This window comes from Poeciliopsis prolifica, unplaced genomic scaffold, assembly GCF_027474105.1.
Source record: "Poeciliopsis prolifica strain line A6 unplaced genomic scaffold, Auburn_PproV2 SCAFFOLD026, whole genome shotgun sequence".
NCBI lineage: Eukaryota > Metazoa > Chordata > Actinopteri > Cyprinodontiformes > Poeciliidae > Poeciliopsis > Poeciliopsis prolifica.
Genome location: NW_026562401.1, coordinates 580950 through 606588, shown reverse-complemented (window position 1 = coordinate 606588; position 25639 = coordinate 580950). Strand labels below are relative to the sequence as shown.

At 36.3% G+C, this 25639-nt stretch overlaps 3 protein-coding genes across 3 annotated transcripts; 1 reads left to right on the top strand and 2 right to left on the bottom strand.

Annotated features, from left to right (window-relative positions):
* Positions 1-1694: 1694 nt before the first annotated feature.
* tyrobp (transmembrane immune signaling adaptor TYROBP) lies at positions 1695-2922 on the bottom strand. The gene is made up of 5 exons (XM_055047952.1): positions 2764-2922; positions 2662-2682; positions 2432-2575; positions 2277-2344; positions 1695-2080 (listed from the first exon to the last, which is right to left on the bottom strand). Exons 1-5 carry the CDS (start codon positions 2798-2800, stop codon positions 2024-2026), a joined length of 327 nt encoding a protein of 108 aa, XP_054903927.1. The 5' UTR covers positions 2801-2922; the 3' UTR covers positions 1695-2023.
* Positions 2923-4896: 1974 nt separating this feature from the next.
* On the bottom strand, positions 4897-7995 carry hcst (hematopoietic cell signal transducer). The gene is made up of 5 exons (XM_055047445.1): positions 7921-7995; positions 7485-7555; positions 7295-7315; positions 6947-7081; positions 4897-5822 (listed from the first exon to the last, which is right to left on the bottom strand). Exons 2-5 carry the CDS (start codon positions 7522-7524, stop codon positions 5773-5775), a joined length of 246 nt encoding a protein of 81 aa, XP_054903420.1. The 5' UTR covers positions 7525-7555; positions 7921-7995; the 3' UTR covers positions 4897-5772.
* Positions 7996-12362: 4367 nt separating this feature from the next.
* On the top strand, positions 12363-24932 carry LOC129371237 (NF-kappa-B inhibitor delta). The gene is made up of 12 exons (XM_055047730.1): positions 12363-12464; positions 17155-17291; positions 17389-17422; positions 19742-19929; positions 20036-20217; positions 21364-21469; positions 21578-21724; positions 21843-21894; positions 22007-22161; positions 22393-22509; positions 22645-22809; positions 23289-24932. The coding sequence occupies exons 1-12, from the start codon at positions 12449-12451 to the stop codon at positions 23358-23360; spliced, it is 1371 nt and encodes a 456-aa protein (XP_054903705.1). The 5' UTR covers positions 12363-12448; the 3' UTR covers positions 23361-24932.
* Positions 24933-25639: the final 707 nt, after the last annotated feature.

Here is a 25639-nt window from a genome sequence, read left to right as displayed (position 1 = left end):
TAGAAGCAAACCATTTTTTTTATTATGCTTTGCAAAAGCAATCTCAAGATCAGTCAGATTAGATGGACTGATTGGATTCTACACCAAAACTGGCCTTTCACTTAGTCATTCCAGTCGGAGCTCGGTTGTAGTCCTGGCTGTATTTCTAGGCTTTACATCCTGCTGTAAGTAACAAGCTTTGCAGCCTCTAAGGGGCTTTCTTTCAGGATTGCCTTGTTTTCAGCTTCATTCATCTTATAATCAAATCTGACCAGCTTTCCTTTCTGAGGAAAGTATTTCTATTGTGTGAGACTGTCATTACCATGTTTTATGGAGGGGATAAAGTATTTTCACTTGTGTAGTGTATCTCTGCAGCCACTGCAGTGTTACCCTGGGCCTCGTGGCTGCGTCTGATTAATGCTGAGGAAGACAGCCATGTATTTTGGTGGATGTGCTGTTGTGACATTCTCTTTCCACTTCTGAAGATGGATTTAGCAAAGCTCTGAGATATTTAAAGCTTGTGATATTATTTTATAACTTAAAAATCCTCTCGTTGACAATGAAGTTTGTAATTGTGACATGACAAACCGTTGAAAGGGTATGACTAACTTTGTAAGGGACTTCATATGTTGATGCAGATGCCATATGAAGAAATATATTTTCTCACAGAAACATCCAGAGACCAGGGCAGCTATGAAGTTGTGGATCCCAAAGCTGGAGCAGACACGCCATCAAGGAGAAAAACACAAACAGGCACAGACAAGATGCAGCAGCTGGATGAGACTATCAGGCATGTTCAAGGTTGGAGCCAGGAGCAGATCATTGGTCAAGGCAAGCAACAGGGAGGACAGACTGATCCGGACAGTGAAGAGGGAACGATGGTGAGGTCTGGCAGAGGCATGCAAACCACAAGTGTCCAAATCCAGGGGGCGAGAGTGGATGCAGATAAAAGCATGGAGACATCTTGGGAAAGTGCAGAGGTCAACAATGGAAAACTGGTTGTGGTGCACAACAGTAAAGGTAGGAACAGCTGTCATGTCATGTGTGAGGCACTCAAAGGTTTTCAAAGGATGCTTAAACTCTTCAAAGATGTTTAAAAATTTCATTTTCCCACAGAAACCAGAGAATACATCAGGTCTGAAACCTATCCCTTTGGTAAGAATGCATTTTTCTTCCTCAAGTGAGGAATGCAGCAGCTGATTGTGGAAGCATAAGCCATTCAGAAAGGTATTTTATTGCTTATTTTTACTTTAACTCACAGATCCCAGTAGACTGTCTGCTCCAGTCAAGTCTAGACCAAGGTTGGTTTCTTTTGCATTTTATAATGAAGCTCATAATTTTCTGAACTTTCTCAAGATTCTTTTTATTATGGACATCTTTGAGTATTATATGTGTGCATGCAGTTCATCTGTTGTAAGTGAATACACTTATTTTCCCTATTTTTCTTGTCTAGAGCTACTTCCTCTGACTGAGTCAGGAGCCACCATGTATTGACTCATTCACAGCAGACAGGATGCTTCAAAATACAGCTAACACTGGGACTTTTTTATATACCTCCAAATAGAAGCATTGTGTCCATTTTTTTTAAATATTCTGATCATGTGAAGACGTAGAAGAAAAATAAAAATATTTTTGATTGAATCTTATGTTGGATGTAAAGCAATAATAGGTTGCTTGCAGTGAAAGCTGACATGAGAAAAGTATAATCAAATAAACAAAATGAAACCAGTTTTATTGAGTCTGACCAGAATTTTTCTAAAGGTAAACAATGATTGCAAAGGTGGGTTTTATTATATTTTGATAAATACAAAAGAATTTACAAACACACCATGTACTTACTGAATTCCATGCTCCACTCAGCACAACATAAATTAACTGCAGAAACAACATTCAGAGACTCCACGCTATTTATCATTAGATTTATGCTAATTTATGAGTTGCAAAGCAAGATTTATACCAAGGATTATTTGGCATAGTTCTTTTATATATTTTACAGTAAGTCACAGACATGAAGTTGAGAATTTTAACACTTTTCCACAATATGTCATTTCCGAAAGTGTCGAAGTTCATTGTAGATATCTGACTGCACTCCATGTAATTCCTTAAAAGTAAAAGAGACTTAAGTTGACCATCCATAATTTACAATAAAACCCATGTTAAAATATATAAAAAAATATAAGAAAGAAAAAAGTCAAATCATAGAAATATATAGTCGTTTACAGAGTAAGAATTATTATATGTATCAGTTAGTATACTTGTCTAAAAAAATAAGTATCATTCAAAGCTTACTATTTTACCTGATATGGAGATTCTGTGTCTTCTGGGGTCATCTTGTTCGAGACAGATAAGGACAGATTTCTTCTACCTGTTAAGGGAAAATATTTAGCATAGGTAAGATAATAACACAAAATTCACCACGAACATTAGAAATAGCAGAAATGCACAAGGTCACCATCGTGAGACTCCTGTTCCCTTCTTCTCCTGTGATGACTTGCGAAGCAGAACACGGAGATGATGAGGAACACGGTCAAGATAATGTCAGAGGCAATGATGCCAATCACAGAGCCCATGTTTATCAGGTAGCAGGTGCCACATTCTGTGAGGAAACATTTAAAAAAATACATTTTAAATGATGCAAAATGTCATGTCATATGTCTAATGCAAATCGTTGAAGAGATCTACCTTGCTGTCCTTCCTCTGACCCTGTAACACATTACGGTAGTAAAGCATCAGAGTCTGCTGATGTCTAGACTGTTGTTGTTAGGGAGAGTGAATGTGACTCACCGAACATGGAGCCCACAATACAGAGAGCATCAGGCATCTTCTCAGTTGAGGGGGAAATGGCAATCCGAAGACCAGCTGTTGTTTTGATCTTTGCGAAAAGAAGGCTGCTTAGTGGTGTCCATAAACAAAATGCTGGAGGTGAGTCAGTAGGATTTCAGGTTCCACGACCAATATTATTATAAGGGTGGGGAATTGTCAGCAGTGTGCTAGAGTCTGTTAAAGAAGGAGGAGCACAAAGTGGGAGTCCACTGACACAAGAGGAAGTTGGTCTTTCTGTTTTGTCTTTTTACTGTTACATGTCATATCTATGGCACCTGTGGTCACTGGAATAAAAAGGGTCAATTTCATCTCCTGCTTTCAAGCCAAGATGCACCTCATATTGTAATTTTACTGGAATGATGCAAAAGACACAGCAGTAGCCAGTGGCATCAGGTCTCTCTCACGGCCAGAGTTTCTGCTGAAATACAAGCGATCTCATCTTCAAACAGAGAGTTTCCTGAGACTGTGTGGTTTAGCGCAAACGGCTGGAGTCTAGTTTGAAGGTCCTCGACCGCAGCTTTATCTGTAACTAGACTGTCCTATCAGCAAAATGAAACTGAACATTATGTTCACTGGTTTTATATGAAAAACATCTGTTTTTGGTTCATAATTAAATGCTGTATTTGTCAAAAATGTCAAACACTGAAACTTCTCAAATGATTCACACACCTGTACCTTTTCATAATTATTGTCACATCAAACTGCAGCACAATTAATTTGTAAAACTAATGTGTTAGGCCAACTCAAAGTAGTACATAGTCATAAAGTACAAAGAAATGCAAGTTTTTCAAAGTTTTTAATTATATTTTATTAGATTGTTTTTGCAAATAATAAATTGTTTTTGTATTTCTGCCCGGTCTTGCTGAAGGCAAGTATTCTGACACAACAAGTGTTTCACCACAGAGATGACCAGATTTGTGACGTTCAGAGCGAGGGCTTTTTCTGAGAGAATCTTCAATCTGAACTGTTCATCACTATACTGTTGGCCTCTTGGCTGTTTATCGGCTCACTGCTGTCCTAGGTCAGCTTATCTTTCAGATGAAGCAGCATTTCTTGCTAGGTAGTGAAAATGTCACTACCTAGCAAGATGGGGAGACTGAACCAACACACAGTACATCAGTAAATAAAAACAAATAAATTGCATCATGAGTAGTTAAAAGCATGTAGTTTTTGACCAAAGTGTGCATTTTTCTTTTCCACAACTTTATCTCTGTTATTGTGAACGATGGGAAGGGCTATACACTCTTTGTTTTATATTTTAGTTTATGAATTGATCTCTATTAAGGTAACCACATTCGAAATTGCTGCTAAATACTTCTGGAGTAAATGTATTACCACTTCCAAGAACACAAATGTGAAGTCTCGGAAGTTCACTTGTCCAAGATAAGGTTCATTTCACAATCTTTTAATTAAAGCTCAACACCCAAGTCCAACAACTATTTGGACTTGGGAATTTAACATATTGTGTTGATTTTCTCCAAAGTTAGACGAAGAATCTGAGTGATAAGGTCTGAGTGTCCGGCATATGAATATTGTTTTTTCATTTTATTGAACTAAAGAATGAAGCAACTGGGCAGACAATGAATAAACAGATCAGCCAGATAATACAGAGATATAAAGCTGATCTTGGTCAGCATGTTTTCTGGGATGACTCAAGCAGCAGTTTCACCTTAGGGTTAGATCAACAAAGCAGCAAGACATTTGCTCATATCTGATCTAGTCTCCAAAACAGCTTACAGCGCTCAAAGGTCATTCTTAACCACAATGATGGATTAGATAGAAATAGAATTGAAGGTAAAAAGCATTACAATGGACCTGTGCATACACAAACATGATTTTATTAACCAAATAGAATTAAGAATTTTTTTGGGAGGAAGGGTATTTGAAGACAAACAACAAAAAATTCCCCCATATTAAATGCATGTGTTTTCAAGTGCAGAATAAAACAAACACATATGGCTAAATTTCAGCTCTTTGATTTTCCCTCCAATGAATTTGATTTTTTGTACTCAAGAAAGAAACATTTCATAACTGGTCAAAATAGACACTTTCCATTGATTTATTCAAATAAAACAAGTAAAAATTTAACACACAAAGGCTTCAAAAATTTATTTAAAAGAAAGTTAAAACAGTACAGTTGATAATGTATATATATTAATAAAGTAATAATTCGACAGTGCATAATCAAGAGAAGGTTAAAAGAAAATCTTGTTTATAAAAATCCCACAAATCATTTCCAGCCTTTGTCTAATCTAATCTATACCAAAAGCAATCTGCAGAGGGCGCTGTTAAGTAGTTCTAGCCAATATTTAATGTGCATGGATAACATTCAACCACATTTTTTCAGTTCATAGTTAGTTCCTTATTTCCAAAGCTTTCGTTTCAGAACTTAGGAAAATGTAGAAAAAAAGAGAAAATAAATGTACCAATTTTTAAAATGTGACTGAGCCCCAACAAGAATTTGTGGGAAGTTTAAATCTTTAAAATAAGTTTTTGTTGTTGTTGTTTGTTTAAAATGAATACTATTATTTTATCTTTAAACAGCAGTGGACCTGAAATGATGTGACACTGACAGCAATTTCTCTTATTTACTCAACACTATTCAAATAAGCCAGAGCAATTAGTTAAGAAATGGATTCAAGAAAATAGCAGCCCACCAGAACTTACTTATATAGGAATTCTAAAAAAAATTTAACAACTAAGCTCTAACAAACGAGTCTTGATGAGGTGTCTTTGCCAACGCACACCAAGAGGAAGAGAAAATGAGGGAGGTTGATTAAAAAAAGTATTTTTTAGCTCGCTGTTAGAAAACAGCTGCAAGATTAAGTCGATAGCAAATTATGATCTTGTTTCAAGGCTTTTCTGCACATATTTACCAGGAATATCAATAATTATGGAGGATGCTGCAAAAATACCTGAAAAAATTGAAAAGAGAGCCACGTCTTTAGAATAATAATTTATAAAACATTTTTATTTTATGTTCTTCACGTTGGCCCGAACATTCATATAAACCTTGTCAGCTGTGAAGAAAAGAGAGAAACAACACGCAAAATTAAAATAGGGCATGAAAAACATAAAATAGGAGCCAGATGTATGCAGTTGAAACCAGAGGTTTGCATACACCAAATAAAAAGACACATTCACATTTTTTTTTAGTCTGAAGTTAAATCAGGCTCTTGCTTTAGGTCAGTTAGAATTACTAAAGTTAGTTCTATGTGTTAAATGCTCTTTGAAATCAGAAGTAAACATACAGATATTGATTATTATCTTTACAATGGGGGAAAATCAAAGATGCCATGTCTTTGGAGACTTATGATAGGTTAGGTGACGTAAGTTAGCCAATCATAAGTTAACTTATGACATTGGGGAAACACTTGTTGATGCATTTTGAGACCACACCATTTTAAGATGTTGCCCGAAGCTGGTGGGACGATGCCGTTACCCTCAGTGAAACATCTACTTTAGAGAACATGTTTCTGTAAACTGTAATTTACAAATGCGTACAGAGGCAAAGACCTTCATTTCTGGAGACATGTCCTGTGGCCTGATTGAACTAAAGTGAGACTGGGCAGAATGGCCATAATTTCTTTTGGAGGAAAAAAGTCCTATTAAGCCTGGAAACACCATCTGAACTGTGAGGAATAGTGGTAGCAACCCCCTGTTGGGAGCCATTTGCTGCTGGAGGAACAAGAGCAATTACATGCACTTTATGTGAAAGTATTGAAGCGACATTGAAAGATATCAGCCAGGGAAATACAAATAAACAATGACCCTATACATACATCCAAAGTGGTTACAAAGTGGCTTAAGGATAACAAACACCATGTTTTGTTTGTGGTCCTGATCTTTATAAATTTATGGGTAGATCTTAGGAGTGTACAAAGATGCAGCCTCCAAATCTGACTGTAGTTAATGTTATTGTGGCATTTAGCGAAAATAAATAATTTTGGTAATTGTAACTGTCTTAATGCAAGAGTAGTTTGGCCTGATTTAACTTCAGATAGTAAAAACAGTATATGTAATTTGCTTCAGTGTTTCTGAACCTTGGGGTTCAAACGCAGTTTAATTATATAGAGACACCATTTCCAGTATTAGATCTTGAAAAAAACAAATATCTATGTGTAGCTTCCTCTCAAAGCCTTACCGTTATCTATTTTCTGACGACGAAAACTGGCACATCGGTAGGTGACGACCACAATGATAAGAGTCAGCAGCAAATCTGCAGCGATGATGCCTGCTATTGTCCCTGGCTCAATTCTGTAGCAAGAAATGTTGCTGTCTGGCAAGCGGAGACAAACAGAAAAGGTGACAGAAGAAGGAGTAGGTTGCTTGACAACTGACACAATAAGAGACACACCAATGGAAAATATGATTGATCATGTTTGCAGGTTTTTGGTTCTGCAGCTATTTTTTTTTCTCTTTTGCAGGTTGTGAGAGTAAAAAAATGAGTCAGATACCAGGGCTGTGTTCATCTTCTATGTGATATACATACCTGCTAGGGCCACAGTCAGACCTAACATAAAGAAAACAAAGAAACAAGACCAGAAATAAAATATATCACTGGTGATATTTTCGTGCTTCTGTGAAATTTCCATTTAACTGAGTGTTGGTGGTTACATTTCCTGTCTCAGACCACCTAAATGCGGAGCGTTGCAAAATGCAAAGCAAAAAATGACACTTACTGCACAGAAGAATCAGCAGAGCGGTGAAGTTGTCAGCCATTGCTCTTTGAGTCAGTTCAAGTTTGTCAAATCTGAAAAGCAAACACAGAGGCACATATCTCAGAGGAAAAAAAAATACCATTCAGTTTCATCGTATTTGACAGTCACATTATAAATGAATGCTGCACATGGTGTGACTAACAGTAAGGTGATCTTGAACTTGAACAAAGAAAGATGAACGGAGATCAAAAAGTAAGTACAAAAAACCCCAAACCCTTCTAAATAATCACCACCATGTAGCCTTAAAGCAGATTACATTCTTGGAACTAAATACTTTATATCAACAGCTGTTGAAAATAGATGAGTATTTTGGATCAACACAACTTTGGATGGTTTTAGAGTAAACAAAGAAAAGTTGTGGAAGAGAAAGCCAGTGTAAGAGACTAGCTCCACATACCTTCTCAAGTTGGCTTCATGTGCTCTGTGCAATCCAAAAGATGATGTGAGAAAAGCTTTTGCTGCAACAAGATGACGTCTGACTTCCTCTAGTGGGCTGAAACCCTGGCTGTTTGTTTTTGTGTGAACAACACAAGTCATCAACACACTGGTTGCTTCTTTTCTTTGGCATTTTATTTGTGGGTATTACACATTAGCTTAATTTAAAAACACACAAAAAGACCTTCATAATCTCTGACTGTGGCTGTCATTACACATTTCCTGTGAACAAAAGAACAGGAACAGATCTGCTATGAGAAGGTGACAAAGTGTGTAGGTGTCTTAAAGGTCATCACTTTGTTCCAATCTAATGATTAACCGTTAAAAATCCCACATCATTATATCTAAGCTGATGACAAATTATGTTCATCACACTCATGTCTATGCTTTAAGATTTATTCCATCATTTTATTTTACATAATTTTTTCAGATGTATTTTGATTCTTTAGGGTATGTTAAAATAATCTGTGATATTTTGATTGTGAATGTTGTGCTTTCATAAACTGCAAGTAGACAAATCATCAAAATTACTACCAAAATGAAGGATTATTTTCAGTTTGGGTGTAGTTATTTCATATATGTACTATACTTAGTGAACTGATTTACTGAAATGAGTGAACTTATAGATATTCTAATTTATTGAAAATGACTGTATGCATGTTTGTATCTGTGTGTCCTTTTTTTGGACTGTAAATGGATTTAGTCAGCATCAGCCTAAATTTGTACAACGCACTAATCAGAATTTCATTTGAATGTCTAAAGTGTGTTGTACTATACGTATGGCCAGCAGGGGGCTTCAAGCAGACCAAATGTTTAAATGACAGCTCTTGAGGCAGGAAGTGCAATCTTTGAGCCTCACCTCCCCTCTTGCAGTGAGGAGGCTAAATTAAAGCACGGTGCTTTAATTCAGTATCACCATGACCTAACATCCATCCATCCATCCATCCATCCATCCATCCATCCATCCATCCATCCATCCATCCATCCATCCATCCATCCATCCATCCATCCATCCATCCATCCATCCATCCATCCACTACACCTGCTTGTCATCAGCCCACCAGTTTTATCACCAGCAGCAGCTCCTACTAATATATTTAAACTTGTTTTAGCTTTGTTTATTTGAGTGAACTCCACATACTTATTGCCCTATTATCCTTTTATTAGGAATTACAAGACACCAAAAAATAAAATAAAATTAAATCATGCCGAAACTCTTCCATTTGATGCTATGAACACAAAAGCTGATGCTCAATCCAGATGATATAGACATATTTTGAACCAGTGCAATGCTGCATAAATGTCATGTCCTGAAGGCTCCAACATAACTGTCATCAACAGACAGTAAACCTGAAAGTCTGAGGTTTTCGAACCAGATACTCTCTTCTCTTCTACAGTATATTGATAATTACATTACATTCTGCACTTTTAAGAAGCTTAGGTCTTTCGGCTGACATCAGCAGTGCAGTGCTGGTTCAAAGAGTGATTTGTGCTCGTTAGGACAGCAGAGGGAGCTGTTGTACAGCCTACAGATTGAACAGTTCAGAGGGCACGGCAAACTCCCAGTGGAGTTTCTGCTCTGATGTATTTCAAATAAAATTGATTGCTGCAGTAATAGAGATTTTAAGAACCAAGTAGAACAAAAGGGAGAGAGTTTATGTTAGGCTCAGGGGCAGCCGTGTACTGGTAGTGGTTTGGTTTAGGGTAAGGATCAGCGTTGGGCTGTAAAAATGAATAAAAAAATGAATGGAAGTCAATGCAAAGTCCATGTGAAAATGTGTGAGTGTATAAAGTTATTGTTAAGTTACTTTTCGGGAGAAGTTAGTCATCTGGTTAAAAATCAGGAAATAATTCAGTGTTCAGTGTTTGAAGTGTTACAGAATTTTCTTTCGCACAGTGTCGTCTCTGCAGCTCAGGGAAGCTGGAAGAAATTCAGTTTTCAGCAAAACACAATGAAATGTCATCCTGTAAATGTTAGAAATATATTAGATTGACTTCATCCTTATTTGTAAATCTTATTAAGAGAAAAATACATGATCACTTGTAGATTATCAAATCAAGTTTATTTATATTACTTGTTTTGGCAACAAGGCAGTTGAACATGCTTTACATCATAGAAAACACCATACAGTCAACAATTGTGGAACAAGCAATGAACATTACATTTTGTCAAATGTATCATCAAAATCATCAAACTAGATCAGATATGTTGATCAATCTTCCATTTATTGCTAGTCAAAGGCAATTCTGAACAGGCAGACCTTTAATCTTGATTCAAAGTAATGCAGTGTTTCAGCTGTTGTACAGTTTTCTGTAAGGCTTTTAAAGATTAGATAGTGTAATTTTTTAATGCAAAATCTTCTTAATTTTAACCAAATTTGAGCATAATTAAAATCCCCCTTTATGAGATTATATTGTAGGTGAAATATAACCAGTCCCATTTTACTTTTTATTTTATTTATATTTATATAATTTATTTCCTAACTATTGTTGAGTAAAGACTTACAGGCCAGCAGCTTGTGGTCCCTGAGGTTTTAATGGGTGCCTTAAAATCATGAGGTCTTGGGTCTCAATGAAGACTGTCTGTATGAATGAAGGTCAGATTAAAAGAAATAATTCTCTTTTGGATGAATTTATGATTTGCCCACAAATGTAATACGATTTTCCAACTAGAGTTTGTAAGTCTATGTCACTATGAGGAATTTTAGTTTGTTGGCTTTATGTGTACATAACCAAATGAAATGAAGATGTCACAAACACAAATCTAACCTTTGACCTTAAGCATGTCAAGTGTAACAACAGCAAGCTTCATGCCCATGCCCCATGTCTTCTTCTTTATTTAGGGTGTTTTTGTCACCGCCGTTACAAATAGCTTAGCTTTTGTTACACTTTGGTTCTGTTGATATAGAGGAAGACGTTTCTCGAAATATCAAGTCTATGACTAACTTTTCTGAAAGGACGAAGGGAAATATATGGAGGAACTATACTTGCATGAGAAGACCTGGCAAGTCCTTGATGACGATGTGTCTAGCCACAGATCTGTTTGGAAGTGCATGCTTGAAGGATTGTTATGTGTGTTAGGAAAATCTTTCAATTCAAAGACATTTAAATCCAGCTTTCATCCAGGTGAACTCAAAGCAAATACAAATACACAAATTAGAATACTATCCATGTCCTATTCATTGAATAAGTGACTCCATGAATCAGTTTTTGGTGGAATCATTTTAAAGCATAGTAATTATTTGTGTTATTGGATATGAGCTCTATTGAAATACAATTTGTTTTTTTTGTTTTTTTCTTATTTTAATTAGTTAATTTCTGACATTTTTCTTTTTTTACTACCTGAAGAAGAGCAGTTTGTTAAGTTTCTCGTTCTTTGGAGAATTCTTTGTTTTTGAAAGTTCTCTTTAGTTATTTCAAAATAAACTGTGAAATGAATATTCCTTCATTAGATGCGAATGACAAAATCATATTGATGAAAGTGATGGATAATCAGGTGACATTTTTCAAGAAAATATTTAGGTAAGTGATGTGATAAAACTTTTTGGACACTTTTGAGTCTGATTATACTTGTTGTAGCGTGATGTTCTTTGGCTGCTGTATTTCAAAAACATGCTGATGATTTTTTTGTCATGGAATATTAATTCTGCTGGTTTGCAGAAAATGATGAAATCCAGTAGTCAATTTGTGACCTTAAGCTCAATACACTTAGGACATGCATGTAGCAGGACAATAATCCAAAACACTACATCTGAATGACTCAAATAACTAAATATATAAGAAGTAGCAGCTTGGAGTGGCCTCGTTAAAGACTGTTTACATTGAGATGCTGTGGTACGACATTGAATAAGCAGGTCATGATCAAAAAGTCCCCTGACTAAAATATAACAATTAAGCAAGCCAAAGAGGGCCAAACCTCCACAGCAACAATGTACAGTAACATTATAACCAGCTCTTCATGGCAGTAGTTGTTTGGTGTAATTTTAGGTTTATATAAAATTTACAGTTTTATATCTTGCTGGACACAATAAACTACAACAAATAGAAGTATGCTTCATAACATAGCTTTAGATCAAAGCTATATAGCTTTGAAATAATTGATAATAAAATGAAATCGTCTTTTAAAAATAATAATACTGTAATGTTGTTTTCAATGTCAGTTTTCCGTTATCCCAGACTTTCTGTGTTACTGTAATTCACACAGCTGATCAAGACGGTAACTTCTCTATAACTGTGCGACGTCGCATTTCTCCTCACTCTTCTCGCTCGGCTGAGGATGCGGGGGTGCGCTGGGTTTCCCAGGGGGCGGGGCTTCGAGGCGGGGACAACGCGGCGCTTACAAGCGGGCAGGGGTTGCAAGTCAACAAACCAGACTCACTTCTTCAGCCTACCTGAACGGATCTGTGTGCAAGTCCCCGTTTCTGAAAAAGACTGCTGGCCGAGTGGACGAACCGACGAGAAAAGGGACACAGAGCACAATCGTTTCTGACATGCACTTTGATAAATGTGAGTATTGATCCTGTGATGTTGCATCTAGTTTATGTTAACCGTCATTATTTTCGGTCGGTTTGTCGTTGATGCTTTTCTGGTTAATGAACTTACAAGTGAAAATGGCTTTTGGGACAGATATGATGTTATTGTACAAAGTGTTTGTTTTCATATTTTCCCCTATAATATACATCGGCCTTATCAGGTTATCACCTTGTAAAAGTATCATCAATGAAAAGACCAATCTAATATGACTATATTTACAAATGCGTCTTATTATTGTTCTTTGTCACACTTACCTCAATTGTCTCATCTAGTATTTCACATCAAAATGTCATCCAGTGTGCCATTTCAGTGCAATGACATCACTATTTGGGTGAATCCAAGAGTCCAGACTTCATTTTGGGGAACCCCTAATGCATCTCCACCCCTGCTTGCATGTTTTCATTTCCTCTTTTAATTAATGCCAAAGAGGCAAGTTGTGTGACATGACAGAGACAGCCTGCTTTGCCTATACTTCTTTGTTCATCAGTTTTGTTTTTCTTTTTTTTTTTTTTTTTTTTTTTGCCTGGGCGATCACTTTACATGTATTCTGCTGCGTGCGGCTGGCCCAAGAGCAAAAACCCACAAAATGAGGAAACTGGTGATACACTGCCTCTTTCTTGTCTCTGAGGATCGAGCCAAAAGAGAAAGGTCGTCGGAATCCCCAGCCCACCCACGCTCGTGACTCATTGTCCAGGGGTTTCCACGGGGCACGATTTGAATTTAGCACAAACTGAGTGTAGCCAGCAGAGAAACTCGAGTTTAGAGTATTTCGTCTGGCACCAGCTATTAAAAACCATACCCTTATTTCCTGTTTCTGTAACTGTGAAGCACTGAGCAACTTCTACATCTGATGAAACTCCTTTGAATGAATGCACGCTCTCTGGCTGTTGTGTGCCAGCATTTTATCATCAATGAAAAGGCCAAAGGTTGCATTGTGCTGTAAAGATCAAATGAGTCAGCATTAAGTAACTTATAGTAACACCTCCTGAACCTGAAAACGAAACCCTGCGGGATTGATCTGTTTTGACTGATGTCATTTCGGATCAAAGTGACCTTTTATCAGGTGTTTCAGGGGCACAAATAAGACACAAGACACTGGCTCTCTTTTTTTATTTTTTCACATCAGAATACATTTGCAACGGGAAGTGAAATAGTTGTTTTTGAGAAGAGACAAGACGGGGCAAAGTAAAACCAAAATAATACCTTTTTTTGCATGTTGTTTTTCTGTGTTTGCCACAGACAATATCACTATGGTATCACTCATCGGCTTGAAGACAATGCCTGTGCCTCTCATAAATGTAGATGCAACAGAAAACACAAGGCAAACGTTTCTAAGTGACGCGCCTCTGACACACTAAAGGCAGGAAGATGTGGTTTGCGTAATGGAGCGGGACAGAAAGGTGTCACAGAAAATGAGTGCTGGCAATCCCATGCTGCAGCTTTTCTGATGAATCTCTCTCACTTTCTGTCTTTCTCTCCGGTTTATTTGTATAGCTGCCCGCAAAAGATATTTGTTCCTAATGGAGGAGGTTTTTTTCAAGTCTGAGCTTTGTACTTGGGTTCCGCAGACAGGGTGGAAATAGGGCCTTCGTTTTATCTTTCACGTGTAGCGGGGGAAGCTTTTGAGGAAACAAACCTGTGCGGTCTCTTGTTGTCGGCTGGAAACAGCAGATTTCTGTTATGCGGTGTTGTTTTCTTTTCTGTTTTCACGCTTTTCCTTTACCCGTCAAGTGGAAATGAGACTCAGAAGGGGAAACGTGCACATCAAATAAAAGAATGGATGTTTGGGTGCAGGGCAAGAGAAGAAGAAAGAGAAAATCCCTCCGTGGAGAAACCAAGTCCAGAATCTCAGAAAAGATCATTGAAGTGTTTAAAGTTCAAATAGATGACATCTTCAGTGTCAGCTAAAATTACACCAAGAAGATTACATCAAAAACAAAACAGTAAAGGGAAGTCCAACTTCAATTATTTATGTTACTTTCAATCTTTTTTTTTAACAATTTCAATAGAAATAGAAACAGAAATAGAGATCAATGGTCTTAACCTTGGAAACATTTTTAGCTTACATTTTTGATTTTCTGGAGAATCAAGATATCTGATATCTTTTCTGATAAAAGGCATTTTACATAACCTTTTATAGAGTCAGTTGACAAAAATAACATCTTATCTCTAAATTGTGTGATCAGGTTGCTTGTTCTTTCATAAAGTATACACAAAAGGCAAGCATATCAAGTAATTAAGTCCTGCTTACAGACGAAAATGACAAACCCAAATGAGGAAAAAACAAGATTTTTTTCGTCGTCAAATCCTCAATCGAATTTTTCTTTTCAGAAGTGCTGGTAGGCAGACTCCTGTATTTTTTTACACCTTTATCTGTGGGTACAGATTTAGTATCACTGATTATAATCTCCATGGAAAAGTAGAAATGGAACAAGTCCTATTTTAAAAACTCTGGTGTCTAGAACCTCCTTTTGCTGCTGGAAAGTGTGTGGTATCATCAAACAAATGTCTGCACTCTGTAAAGCTGTCTGAAAAAAAGAGTTTTCAACAGTTAGTTGAATTGAAAAGTGAAAAAAATGAATAAAAAACACAAATAGGAAAAAAAAAAGTTTCCATCAAGAATGCAATAGGTTGAAAAAAGTTGGAGCAAAAAATCCTTTGTGTTTAATTCTAAAAATTAAACACAAAATAAGGTTTTACAAGAAATGTACAAGAAACCTGTGCAAAACATTTCAGCCTTAGCAGTTGTAGCTTAAACTAATTAGCTAGATGTTTAAAAGGCAAATGTAAGTCTGAACATTAGAAAAATTCAGGCAGATGAAAATAAAGTAAAGAAGAACCCCTTGTGACCTGCCAAGCATCAGCTGAAGCATTTGCAGAGAAAATTGTAGCAGAAATTATTTGAAGACCAAAGGTCTGTGTATAAAGTAGACCAGAGATCATAAAGTTGTGGAGCTGGACTTTAAAGACAAAATAATAATAATAATAATAATAATAATAATAATAATAATAATAATAATAATAATAATAATTATTATTATTATTATTATTATTATTATTATTATTATTATTATTAATCTGGTATTAAAGTGAGAAAATTGAAGAATCATTCAAAGACCTTTTAACATCCATCATGATGATTAAGGGTTTAAGGAACAGATGTACTATTTGATCTTTTATTGAGGTTAAAATGTGGACACAGCAGCAAGTTAAACACTGTAATGAGCTTCATGAAAAAACGGACCTAATTTTTACTCTAAGATCATTGAGGACTTTAGTTGTTGCTTCATTAATTTGTTAACTAATTAATTAATTAATGTTTGCTTATTTCTGTCATATTCCTAATGGCTGAAATGAGTGCATAAAATAAAAAACAGAAAGGAATGACTTGGATGGCATTTTCTTGTTAAAGGGTTTTTAATTCAAACTACTTTTACACTGTAAAAGTAGTTTGTAAAAAAAAAATGAAATAATTTTATTTTTATTTTCTTATATTTTTATGTGTAACCTATTGATGTAAGATGTGGCAGAAGAAAGAATATGCTTACAAAAAGTATCGAATGTGGAGCTGCACTGAGCACTCGATGATGTCCTTATCTCCTCCTTTGTGCTGAAAGAAGCAGTATTTGATCAAAAGTAAGTTATGGAAACATAAACAGTGGTCCTATGAAAGCAGAGGAAAATATTACAAAGCTTAAGTATCTGGTAACTCTATTTTATCTATTGAAACTTTACACATTGAATTTTGCTTCTGGTTGAAAATAAAGGGAGCTAGTTAGCCTTCAAAGATCATAGGGTATTTCAGTGGTTTGAAAACTAGCTACCAATTCATTTTTATTGGAACTTTGCATACAATAAAGTTCACTGTTTCACATTCAGATAAAGTAGTTCATATTTGAATAGTGGGTAAGTGCTTACACGACACATAAACCATGAAGAAAAAGTCTCTCAAGATAAAGAAACTGCAGAATGGGAATGTATTCAATGTTCACATGCAAATTTAATCTTATGATTCATCTTACTGGCAGATGAGTAACATTTTAATGCAGAACGATTTGCAACATAATTCTGCTTTTCATAGTTCCGAACAGTTTGCCTGATGGCAGCAGTTAAAATGTTTCAAGTGAAAGGTATGAGAAGCTATTCTGAGGCCTTTCCCTCCAGCAGCTTTGAAACATGTCCTGTTCAGATGGAGGATCACATGACCCTTCCAGATCCCCTCACTATCCACTGCAGGGCTCTCTTTGTCAGTTGCATTACAGCTGCTGTGAGAAGCAGTCCTTCTTCTGCACACTCTCAAACACTCTTCTGTCTAATGTTGTGAGGATGTGATGGAGAGAGTTACAACATCTGCTGCCTCTCTATTTGGTAGTTGTTTGTGTGACTGGAAGAAATTTTCATAGAGGGAAGAAACATTCTCCGTCTGTTGAGATCATGCCTATAGAATCCTTGGTAAACAGCAAATGCTTTTTTTTTTTTAGAATTGTTTTTGAATTTTTTTTAGAAGGTTTTTGGATAGTTTTATGTTTTTGCAGTATGTCACATTCATCTTTTTTTTCCTGAGTTTGTCTTAATAGAAATCAATTAGTAATTTGGTATTAAACTTCTTAAATCAGATCAGGAATGAAATGTAATTGTATCTGGTTTTACTCTTATTTTTCAGCACCAAAAGAGAAGGCGTGTTGCACCCAGCCCACAGTAAAGAAACTTTTGGAGCAGAAGAGAAGGCGCGAGACATCAGCTGTGTTTCCCTCCTGCTCTGCTGCCAGTACAAGTCCAATTCCTCCGACTACTATTGCAGTAAGCCCACATACTGACTTAGTCAAGGTCTCACCTCATACTTTGTCACTTGTGTTTGTTTTGTGATCATACACGCTTTTTCTGTTGCATCTGTTAGGAGCTGACTTCACAAGAGACGTTTACATATACAGGTAAGGGCGAAACATCTAATGCCAAAAGGAATATGTTTTATACACTGATGTGAAATAATGTTCAAATAGATTGAAATACAGATACCAAAACCTTTATCATGTAAGTGAAATATGTTATGCATAGCTCAAAAGGAAAACAAAGAAATCTTATATAGGGAAAAATATATATATATAAATGCTGCCACAATCTGGGTGCATAATTATGAGGATATTTAAAATAATATTTAGTTAAAGCATTATTATGATTATATATCAGCATATAGTGTTTGTATCTGCCTGCCAAGTTGGTACAAACACATTCTACCTAAAGGTTTTTGGACATTTTAGCCACACCTGGATGGGTGTTTTTTCTAAGAAAAACTTTTGTCTTGCAGTTCTTCTTCTTAGTTGAGATATAAAGCGATTAGAAGAGACTGTCACATGTAAACCTGAGTCAACACTTGCTGAACATCCTTGCACCTCCTTGATTGTTACTGTTGTCATCTTTGCTGCCTTGACCATTGTGTCACGTCTTTTAATCAGTTTTAGACAATTGGCGCTTTCAAAGTATAGTATTGTGACTGGTTTCATAACTTTTTTAGTGTTGTTTACCAGACGGACCACTTCTTACATGTGGTCAGTCTGGTAACCATTCTTTTGATCATTTGTAAGTCCTCTTCAGATTTCAAAATGTCAGGAAAATCCTAGTAGGTCATCTGAATGTAAATAAAGGTTACAATTCAGTAGAATTGATAACAAGCTTAATCTCAAAAGATAGGATGCTGAGAGTGAATCAAAAGGTGCTTTAACAAAAGTTTAGTTCAAGGTTTTTTTGTTTTATACTTTTCCTATGACAAATTTCTTTGTCAGTCAGTTTCTTTAAAGAATACATTGCAAGTTAAGTGTAAGAAAAGCTAGGAGGGTGTTACATCCCCAAGGCAGTCTTGTGGTATTGAGGTGGAGAGGGCCTGTAACAAACAAACCAGGGAAAATGAAGAGACAAAACCAGGATTGTACAGTTAAAGTTGTATTTTTCAAGAATAATCTAAAGCAGTGTTGGCTGCAGCATCAAGCCCATAGACAAAACCCTGCGTTGATGTTCACTTTGTTGTTTCATTCAGCTCTTTTCAGTTTCTACTTCATCTATCTGAATCCAAATTCAGCTGAAATTGGCTCGTAGTTTATTTTCATACTGTGTTCTGCAGGCTAAGTGTTGCGTATGTTTGACAGAACTGTCTTATTGAAATAAATCCACCTCCTCTATGCTGAGGCATTACAAGGCCAGGCATCAGAATGAAGTCCCTGTCAAGTATACAGCCATTCTTCAAATTACTCAGTTGCTTTTTATAAATTATTTTATATAAATGTATTGTTTACTTCATTTGCTTCTCCTCAAAAAGTGACAGACTAAATTTCAAAATGTTGGAAAAACTGATTTTTTAAAATGAAAATTTGTGGAAAAAAACAAACATAAAAACAACCCAGTCCACAAACATCTTTATTCCAAATACGTTCACTTAAATTTTCACTTTATGGTACATGTTCACATTACTTATTCACTGTATCTAAGAATATCAAATATAATTTGAATTTAACTGAAGATATGACATAATACAATATATAACATACAATAAAATGCAATGATGTCAATCTTATTGACTAGTCTAGGTCATCAAATCAGACTCTCAACTACATTGCCTGTAGGGATTTTTAATGTCCCTCATTAAAAATCTGGACATTTTATTGTTCCTGATCTACTTCCCCTCTGCTCCTGTAGATCAGGGGTGTCAGTATTCAGTGACACAGTATCAACACAGTATCAATACAGTTTTGCTATGGGTTGAAACGGTTCATGACGCCTCATTTACCCATCACTAATCTAAAGAAATCTTAAAGGTGAAGATAAAAACCTGAAGGAAAGGAAAGTGGACAGTAACAACAAAAAACAGGGTTTCTAATGAACAACACGTCCTCTATCACAGTACCACATGCTGCTCTATTGGCCAAGAGGCACTGAAATCAGTTTCTCAGCTAGCCTTATCCTCTGCTGATCAAGAGGCAGAGAGAAACCAGCTGAGCCTGCTTGACCTGCCAGAGCTCAGCAGCGACCTGAAATGGGGGGAAATCCTTCATGCAGCCACCACTGCATGTAACAGGGGGGAGTTATTTCTCACAAAAATATAACCTTACAGGTATTTTGCACATTTTATAGCCACTTCATTCAGAGGTTGTTCTTCCATGAATGTCGCTTTGGCTGAGCCCTTCCCTGATTTGGGAATTTTAAGAAAAAGGCAGAATAAAAAGTCATAATAAGATGTTGACTGGTGCTTTCCATTCTAGGTGGAGCAATAAGCTACTCTGACATGGCAGTGAGCTATCATTCTTGGGCCCCACCCCATGAATCTACTCACAGTTACTACAGCAGTGACCCAGGACCCAGTTATGATTCACCCTACCTCCCGATGCAACCTGAATATAGCTCACAGCAGCAAGTCTCAATTTTTGGAGACTCAATATCTATGCCATATGTAAGAAAAATATTCTCAGTGTGTTCATCTTTGAATTTGTAACATTTCTAAGTAAATAAACCTGTCAAGAGGTCAATGGTGGCTTACATTTGACTTTGGTTTTCAGGACTGCTCTATGGCGGTCGCAGAACCAAGTGTGACTCCATCTTGGTCCCATCTGGGTCTGAGTGACAACACACAGCATATTTATAGCTCTTCAATGGATACTTTAAAGCTGGATGAAGCCAGGATGCTGCTCAGTGGGATGGATCACAGCAGAGCCACTTGTCAGGACGAAGACGGTGACACGTGAGTTATCATATTTAAATTTTATTAACTATGTCAGACAGCCAATGTATCTTTTCACGAGGGTGACCTGGCTAAGAGGTCAGACCTATTTGTATCATGCAAAGAATTGGTCATAGCTGGTGAGTCCAACAGCATACAGAACTATTCCTATCAAATGTAATATGTAACCAATATTGTTTTGTTGATTTTAAAGAGAGAGACAAAACATTTTTGATACTTATAACTTTTATAAGGTATTTATGTATTTTTTTCTTCAAAATTTGGATGTGTTTTATTATTATTATTATTATTATTATTATTATTATTATTATTATTATTATTATTATTATTATTATTATTTCTGAGCCTGAAATATTGATATGCCAGGGTTTAGGTAGATCAACAAACAAGAAAATAAATAAAACAATGACAATCTCTACAAAGTAAAGAAGTTTTCCTCAAAGCAAATTTGAAAGATTGTGACACACTCAGTGTTTCTCCTTTGACATCATGCATAATTTTTAAATATATTTTTTTAGGCTGATTTTTATTGCACACGACTTTGGAAATTTATGTCTGTGAGAAGCACTTCATAAACAAACTTTGCTTTCTAACTTACTGTATGTGAAACTAAAAAAAGATTGGAAAGAGTTAAAAAATCCAGAAACAAATTAAGCAAATGTTTTATTTTTCATGCTATTCTTTATATACCTAATTGATATCTGAATGGTTATTTTGATATACTTTAAACAAAGAATGTGCACCTACCTAAAGTCTTGCTTGTCTTGAAAATGAAAGATTGTTTAAAATAAAGGGGAGGTTATAAGTACCATACAATACACAATATGAGTTTGGCTGAAGTATAAGACTGAGGAAGCTCTATCATGACCGGACTGTTAAGTTGGAGATGATTGTAAACAAGTCACTTACTACCATCGAGTTTTGTTTTTGGTAGTGAGTTGAAAGTGAAAACCAAATTTGGAACATGGTAATTTTTTTCAATGACTAAAAAGAAAGTCTGAGTCATTGTTTTACTCTAGAGCCATATAATATGAAAAAAAAAAACATCTTCAGCAGAGAAAAGCAATAACATGGAATAGCTGTGGGGATTACCAAAGTTACACAATATAACTTACAAGTAACTCATCATTTGTTTTTCTTGAACAGTATCCTGCACATCTACACAGCCAAAGGACTCCGGGAGTACGCCATTGCTGCTGCAGAGAGGCTGAGGGAAGTGGGAGGGCTTGATGCCAAGGAACACAAGGGAAAGGTATGAAATAAAATGTGAATATGAATGCGCTAAGCAAAACAAATGATTTCTCTTGCTGTTGTTTAAGAAATGCAATTGAGTAATTGTATGCTAAACATGTTTTTGCAGACTGCCTTACTGGTGGCAGTGACAGCCAACCAGCCAGAGATTGTACAGGATCTTCTGTTGTTAGGAGCGGATATAAATGCCTGCGACTTTAAAGGTCAAACTGCTCTTCATTTGGCTGCTCACTATGGATTCCCAGCAGTTCTTCAGGTAAATAAACAACAACACTGATTTAGTTTGTTCATCTTACCCAAAAAAAAGTTACAGAAGAGATTTATTTATTTATTTGTTTTAACAATCCTCACCAGTGATTTCTATTTTTCTGCAGGCCATTCTGTCAGGTCGGCCAAATGTCAACCTGGAAGCTCGCAACTTTGAGGGTAATTTAATGTCTTACTTTTTTTTTTAATGGAAATAAGCAAACATTGTTGTTTTATAATCCATAAACAATGATGCGATGTCTTTAGCTTGTCATTTAATTTTTTGTGGTAGGTATGACGCCTCTACACTGTGCAGCCATTTCTCACAGTGTCACCATGAAAGCTTCTTCAGCCGCACCGGCAGACGTTAGTCTTCAGGCCAAAGCTGAGGAGAAGCTGTCATGTGTGCAGATGCTTTTCCATGCAGGGGCCTCTCTTCTGAGCCAGGTACTTCAGTTCAGCAGAGCCACAGTTTATTACAGTACAGAACCATGAACTTTGAGTGAGAATGTACAAGGGGAAGTGCCAAGTTTCATTTAACCAACATGATGACATAGTTCGGCCACACTCTTTCTGTACTCTCTCTTTTGTTTTGTCTCTCTACTTTGACTTTCAAATGCCGTTGTTGAAGTGGTGGTTTCGTAATTCTCTCCCTCACTTGCCGTTATCAAATTCCAGGAAATCAAAAGTAACAAGACAGTGCTTCACTTGGCTGTGAAGGAGGGGAATATTAAGTTGGTGGACTACCTGCTGGGGAGTCGCCTCCCAAACATGAAAGACTTTGTCAATATGAAAGTGAGTCCTACACTGATCTGAAAGTTAGAACTGTGTTCTCAGTTTGCTTCTGCATAAAAGTTAACTGTAAATTGCACCTGAAAATTGTACTGATTTAACTTTTCAAGTCATAACATCTTAACATGTTTGCGACAGGCCCACGGTCACACGGCTTTACACATGGCGGCGGGTCTTCATGGCAACCAGAACCAGGAGAAGATCCTGCAGCTGCTGCTGGACCGAGGAGCCGATCCCAGCATCCGCAACCTGGAGAACGACCAGCCAGCTCACCTGCTGCAGAGCGGCCTGCAAGGAGAACGGGTAAGCTGCCAATCATTTCTCACTGTTAGCACCAGTGAATATCTTAGCTACTGCTGATTACTGTCTTTGTGTCTTTATTTGATATAAATCCAAATTAGTTTTTTGTGGAGGCTGAATTCTTGTAAAAAATAGAAAATGGAATGAGGTTTAAGTTAACATTATTTTATTACCTTTTTATTTTGTTTGACTTTTAACTACTGTTTGTATTCAAAGTGTATTCAAAGTGATATAAAGTTACAGGCTGATAAAATACTTCATTCACATTAGATGTGGACACATTTTTAAGACTGGAGCTGCTTTATGATGGCAGAAGTTTACTTTGGTCTTGGACATTAACTTAAACCTCTGACTTTAAGCTAAATGAATATTCTAATAAAGTTATCAATTGCAGTTAAAGAAGAGCCTCATGAAAAACGACCCTTTTAAACACTGATGATTTTTGTTCTAAGGTAAACTAAGTTATTCTTTCTGTTTCACAGCTCAAATTCATGTTGAAAAGACGAAGCAGTTCTCGTTCTGGCAGGACCAGGAACAACTTAGACCACTTGTAATCCCGATTTGCGGGGATGAAACGTCTTCAAGAGGACTCCTCTGTTGAGAAGGGGAGAAACTTTTCAGTTTAATTTGGGAGCCTGAGACCTAAATGTTGATTAAAAAAAGTTTGGTTACTTTAGATTTTTTCAGATAAATTATGCCTGTGACTTACTACCTACCCATAAAGTAGAATATTTTGAAAACATTGGATTTCAATATTAGTCTATTAACATTTTTTTTTGAAATTCTCAAAATCTAAAAAACAAGAAATTTGGGTTATTATCAAAATAATGTGACACAAACACAATATTAGATAACAAAAACATAAGGTAATAGATTATGTAGATTGCTTCTCTGAAGCTTGAAGTGCTTATTCCTTTGATTGGTTTATCTCCCAAGTCAAAGTTGATTTCTGTGAAATCGTGAGTAAAAGCCCTGGGACCATGTCCCCGAAACCTCTCTGACTTCTCTGGTTAAAACCCCTCACTGATAAGATATCATAATGATACTCGGCGTAGCGGTTTTGAGATCGATCAGCACTTGTCTTCTTTTGTCAAGAACGATGGATTTTCAAACAAAAAGCTGTTCAATGGTTTGTTTTCTGCATGGACCATACGTATGTTGTGTGTGACACTGGATGCAATTTTTTTTTCATTATGGAAAAATAAACTTTACTGTGTAAAACTTATGAAACTATGACAAAGAATTTTTTTTTTGTTCTCAAGCAGGCGAGTCAGCGCGATGACAAACTGTCTGATTCACTGTACATTTTACTTATGAGTCACAAGTAAAAGTACAATAACACTGTTTCCATAAGATTGTTTTTATGGTTGAGGGCAGACTTTGAATAGTCCCATTTACATTTAGTGTGACAGATATGAGCAGGGTGGAAAATACACCATCCCACTATAAGAGCTGTGTCAGGCAGTAATTTACACTTGTAGATCTCTTTTTTCCCACCTGCCTGGACTAATATGACGAAATCTTGTAACATGTGAAATGACAATCATTAAGTCTGTCAGCCATGTGTCATTTTTGACATTTCTTTATAGCACAAAGAAAACAATTAATCTTGCTGCATGATTAACTCCATTTCAAGCAGCTCCTGATTAAGATTACTGTAAAACTATTTCAGTGACATATGAGGTAATATGAGCTTCAACAATAGACAATATTCTTTTAAAATCTGCCTTATTAGGTCTGAAGAAAAATGCAACTCATTTGAATTTTTTACTGCCTTAATCTGACTTTTTTTTAAGCTGTTTTAACATCTAAGGCATTACAGAATGACTATGATTGTTATGCTTTGTGTTCCTATTTATTGTATTGTTAAGCTATTTTCTCTATTTTCTCCCATGAAATGTTCGTGGAAGACAGAACAACAAACATGTCAGAAAGTCTTGTTGCTTTTGACCCACATGTGCAGTACTTACAGTGATGCAAACTGGACAAATGTATGATTTGTAATCATGCCGCCAATTTTATTGCTCAACACAAATAAAATGTATTTAAGACAAATAACATTTGCTTCATGTGTTCTCTTAAGCAGACTCTTGTGGATGGGATCGTTTTCATGAGAAAAACTTCACCTAAAGTAATCAGAAATATAGGGATCAGATTAAGATGCATTGGATGCCCCAGTTTATTGACCATCCGCATGTCAGTTATATTCTATATTTTTGCCAAAAAGACATTACAAGAAAACAATGTGTTTGCCAGCAGGGGTCCTGTGACGACACGCTTCCTATGTAGGCATGTGCTGCATTTTCTATACAGCTGGAGGAGGAACTGCAACAGAGAAAGAAATATGAGACAGGATGACAGTGAATGTGGCATTTAAGCACAAAGTGGCTGTAAGACGTCCAGCTCAGACAAAGTAACTCACCTTCTGTTTTTGGTATCTGGGTACCAGATGTGCTTGAGCTGTGTTAAGAGGCAAATGTGAAAATAAACACTTAATTATATATCATATGCATTTTATTTAATTTAACCCTTTCACGCATAGAGGTCACTACAATAGATAGTGGTTTAAAAAGAAAAAAGAAACACATTTGGGTGTGGGGATGGTTGGATGGTTACACTGCCACCTATTGGTCAATTCGTTAAACTTCAATCTGACTTGGCTGGCCGTCAGAAATTGCAAGTGACTCGCAAATACTTTTCTACACCAAATTATGACACCTTTACTTTGTCATACTTTATCAATAGTATTGATAACAACTATTAATGAGTGGGGGGTTTATTTTTTTAAATGCGTTAACTTTCAATTTTCTGTTGGTAGGAAATTTCACCTAGT

Bases quoted from the DNA above. Each gene is read 5' to 3' on its own strand.
- tyrobp (XM_055047952.1), bottom strand. From the start codon at position 2,800: ATGCCTGATGCTCTCTGTATTGTGGGCTCCATGTTCG. The intron at 2,683-2,763 runs GTGAGTCACATT...AATGTGTTACAG, and splicing joins TATTGTGGGCTCCATGTTCG to GGTCAGAGGAAGGACAGCAA. The intron at 2,345-2,431 runs GTGACCTTGTGC...TTCCCTTAACAG, and splicing joins GGAACAGGAGTCTCACGATG to GTAGAAGAAATCTGTCCTTA.
- hcst (XM_055047445.1), bottom strand. From the start codon at position 7,524: ATGGCTGACAACTTCACCGCTCTGCTGATTCTTCTGTGCA. The intron at 7,082-7,294 runs GTATGTATATCA...TCCGCTTGCCAG, and splicing joins TCTGACTGTGGCCCTAGCAG to ACAGCAACATTTCTTGCTAC. The intron at 5,823-6,946 runs GTAAGGCTTTGA...TTTTCTTCACAG, and splicing joins TCGTCAGAAAATAGATAACG to CTGACAAGGTTTATATGAAT.
- LOC129371237 (XM_055047730.1), top strand. The intron at 17,423-19,741 runs GTAAGGGCGAAA...TTTCCATTCTAG, and splicing joins AGAGACGTTTACATATACAG to GTGGAGCAATAAGCTACTCT. The intron at 21,895-22,006 runs GTAATTTAATGT...TTTTTGTGGTAG, and splicing joins GGAAGCTCGCAACTTTGAGG to GTATGACGCCTCTACACTGT.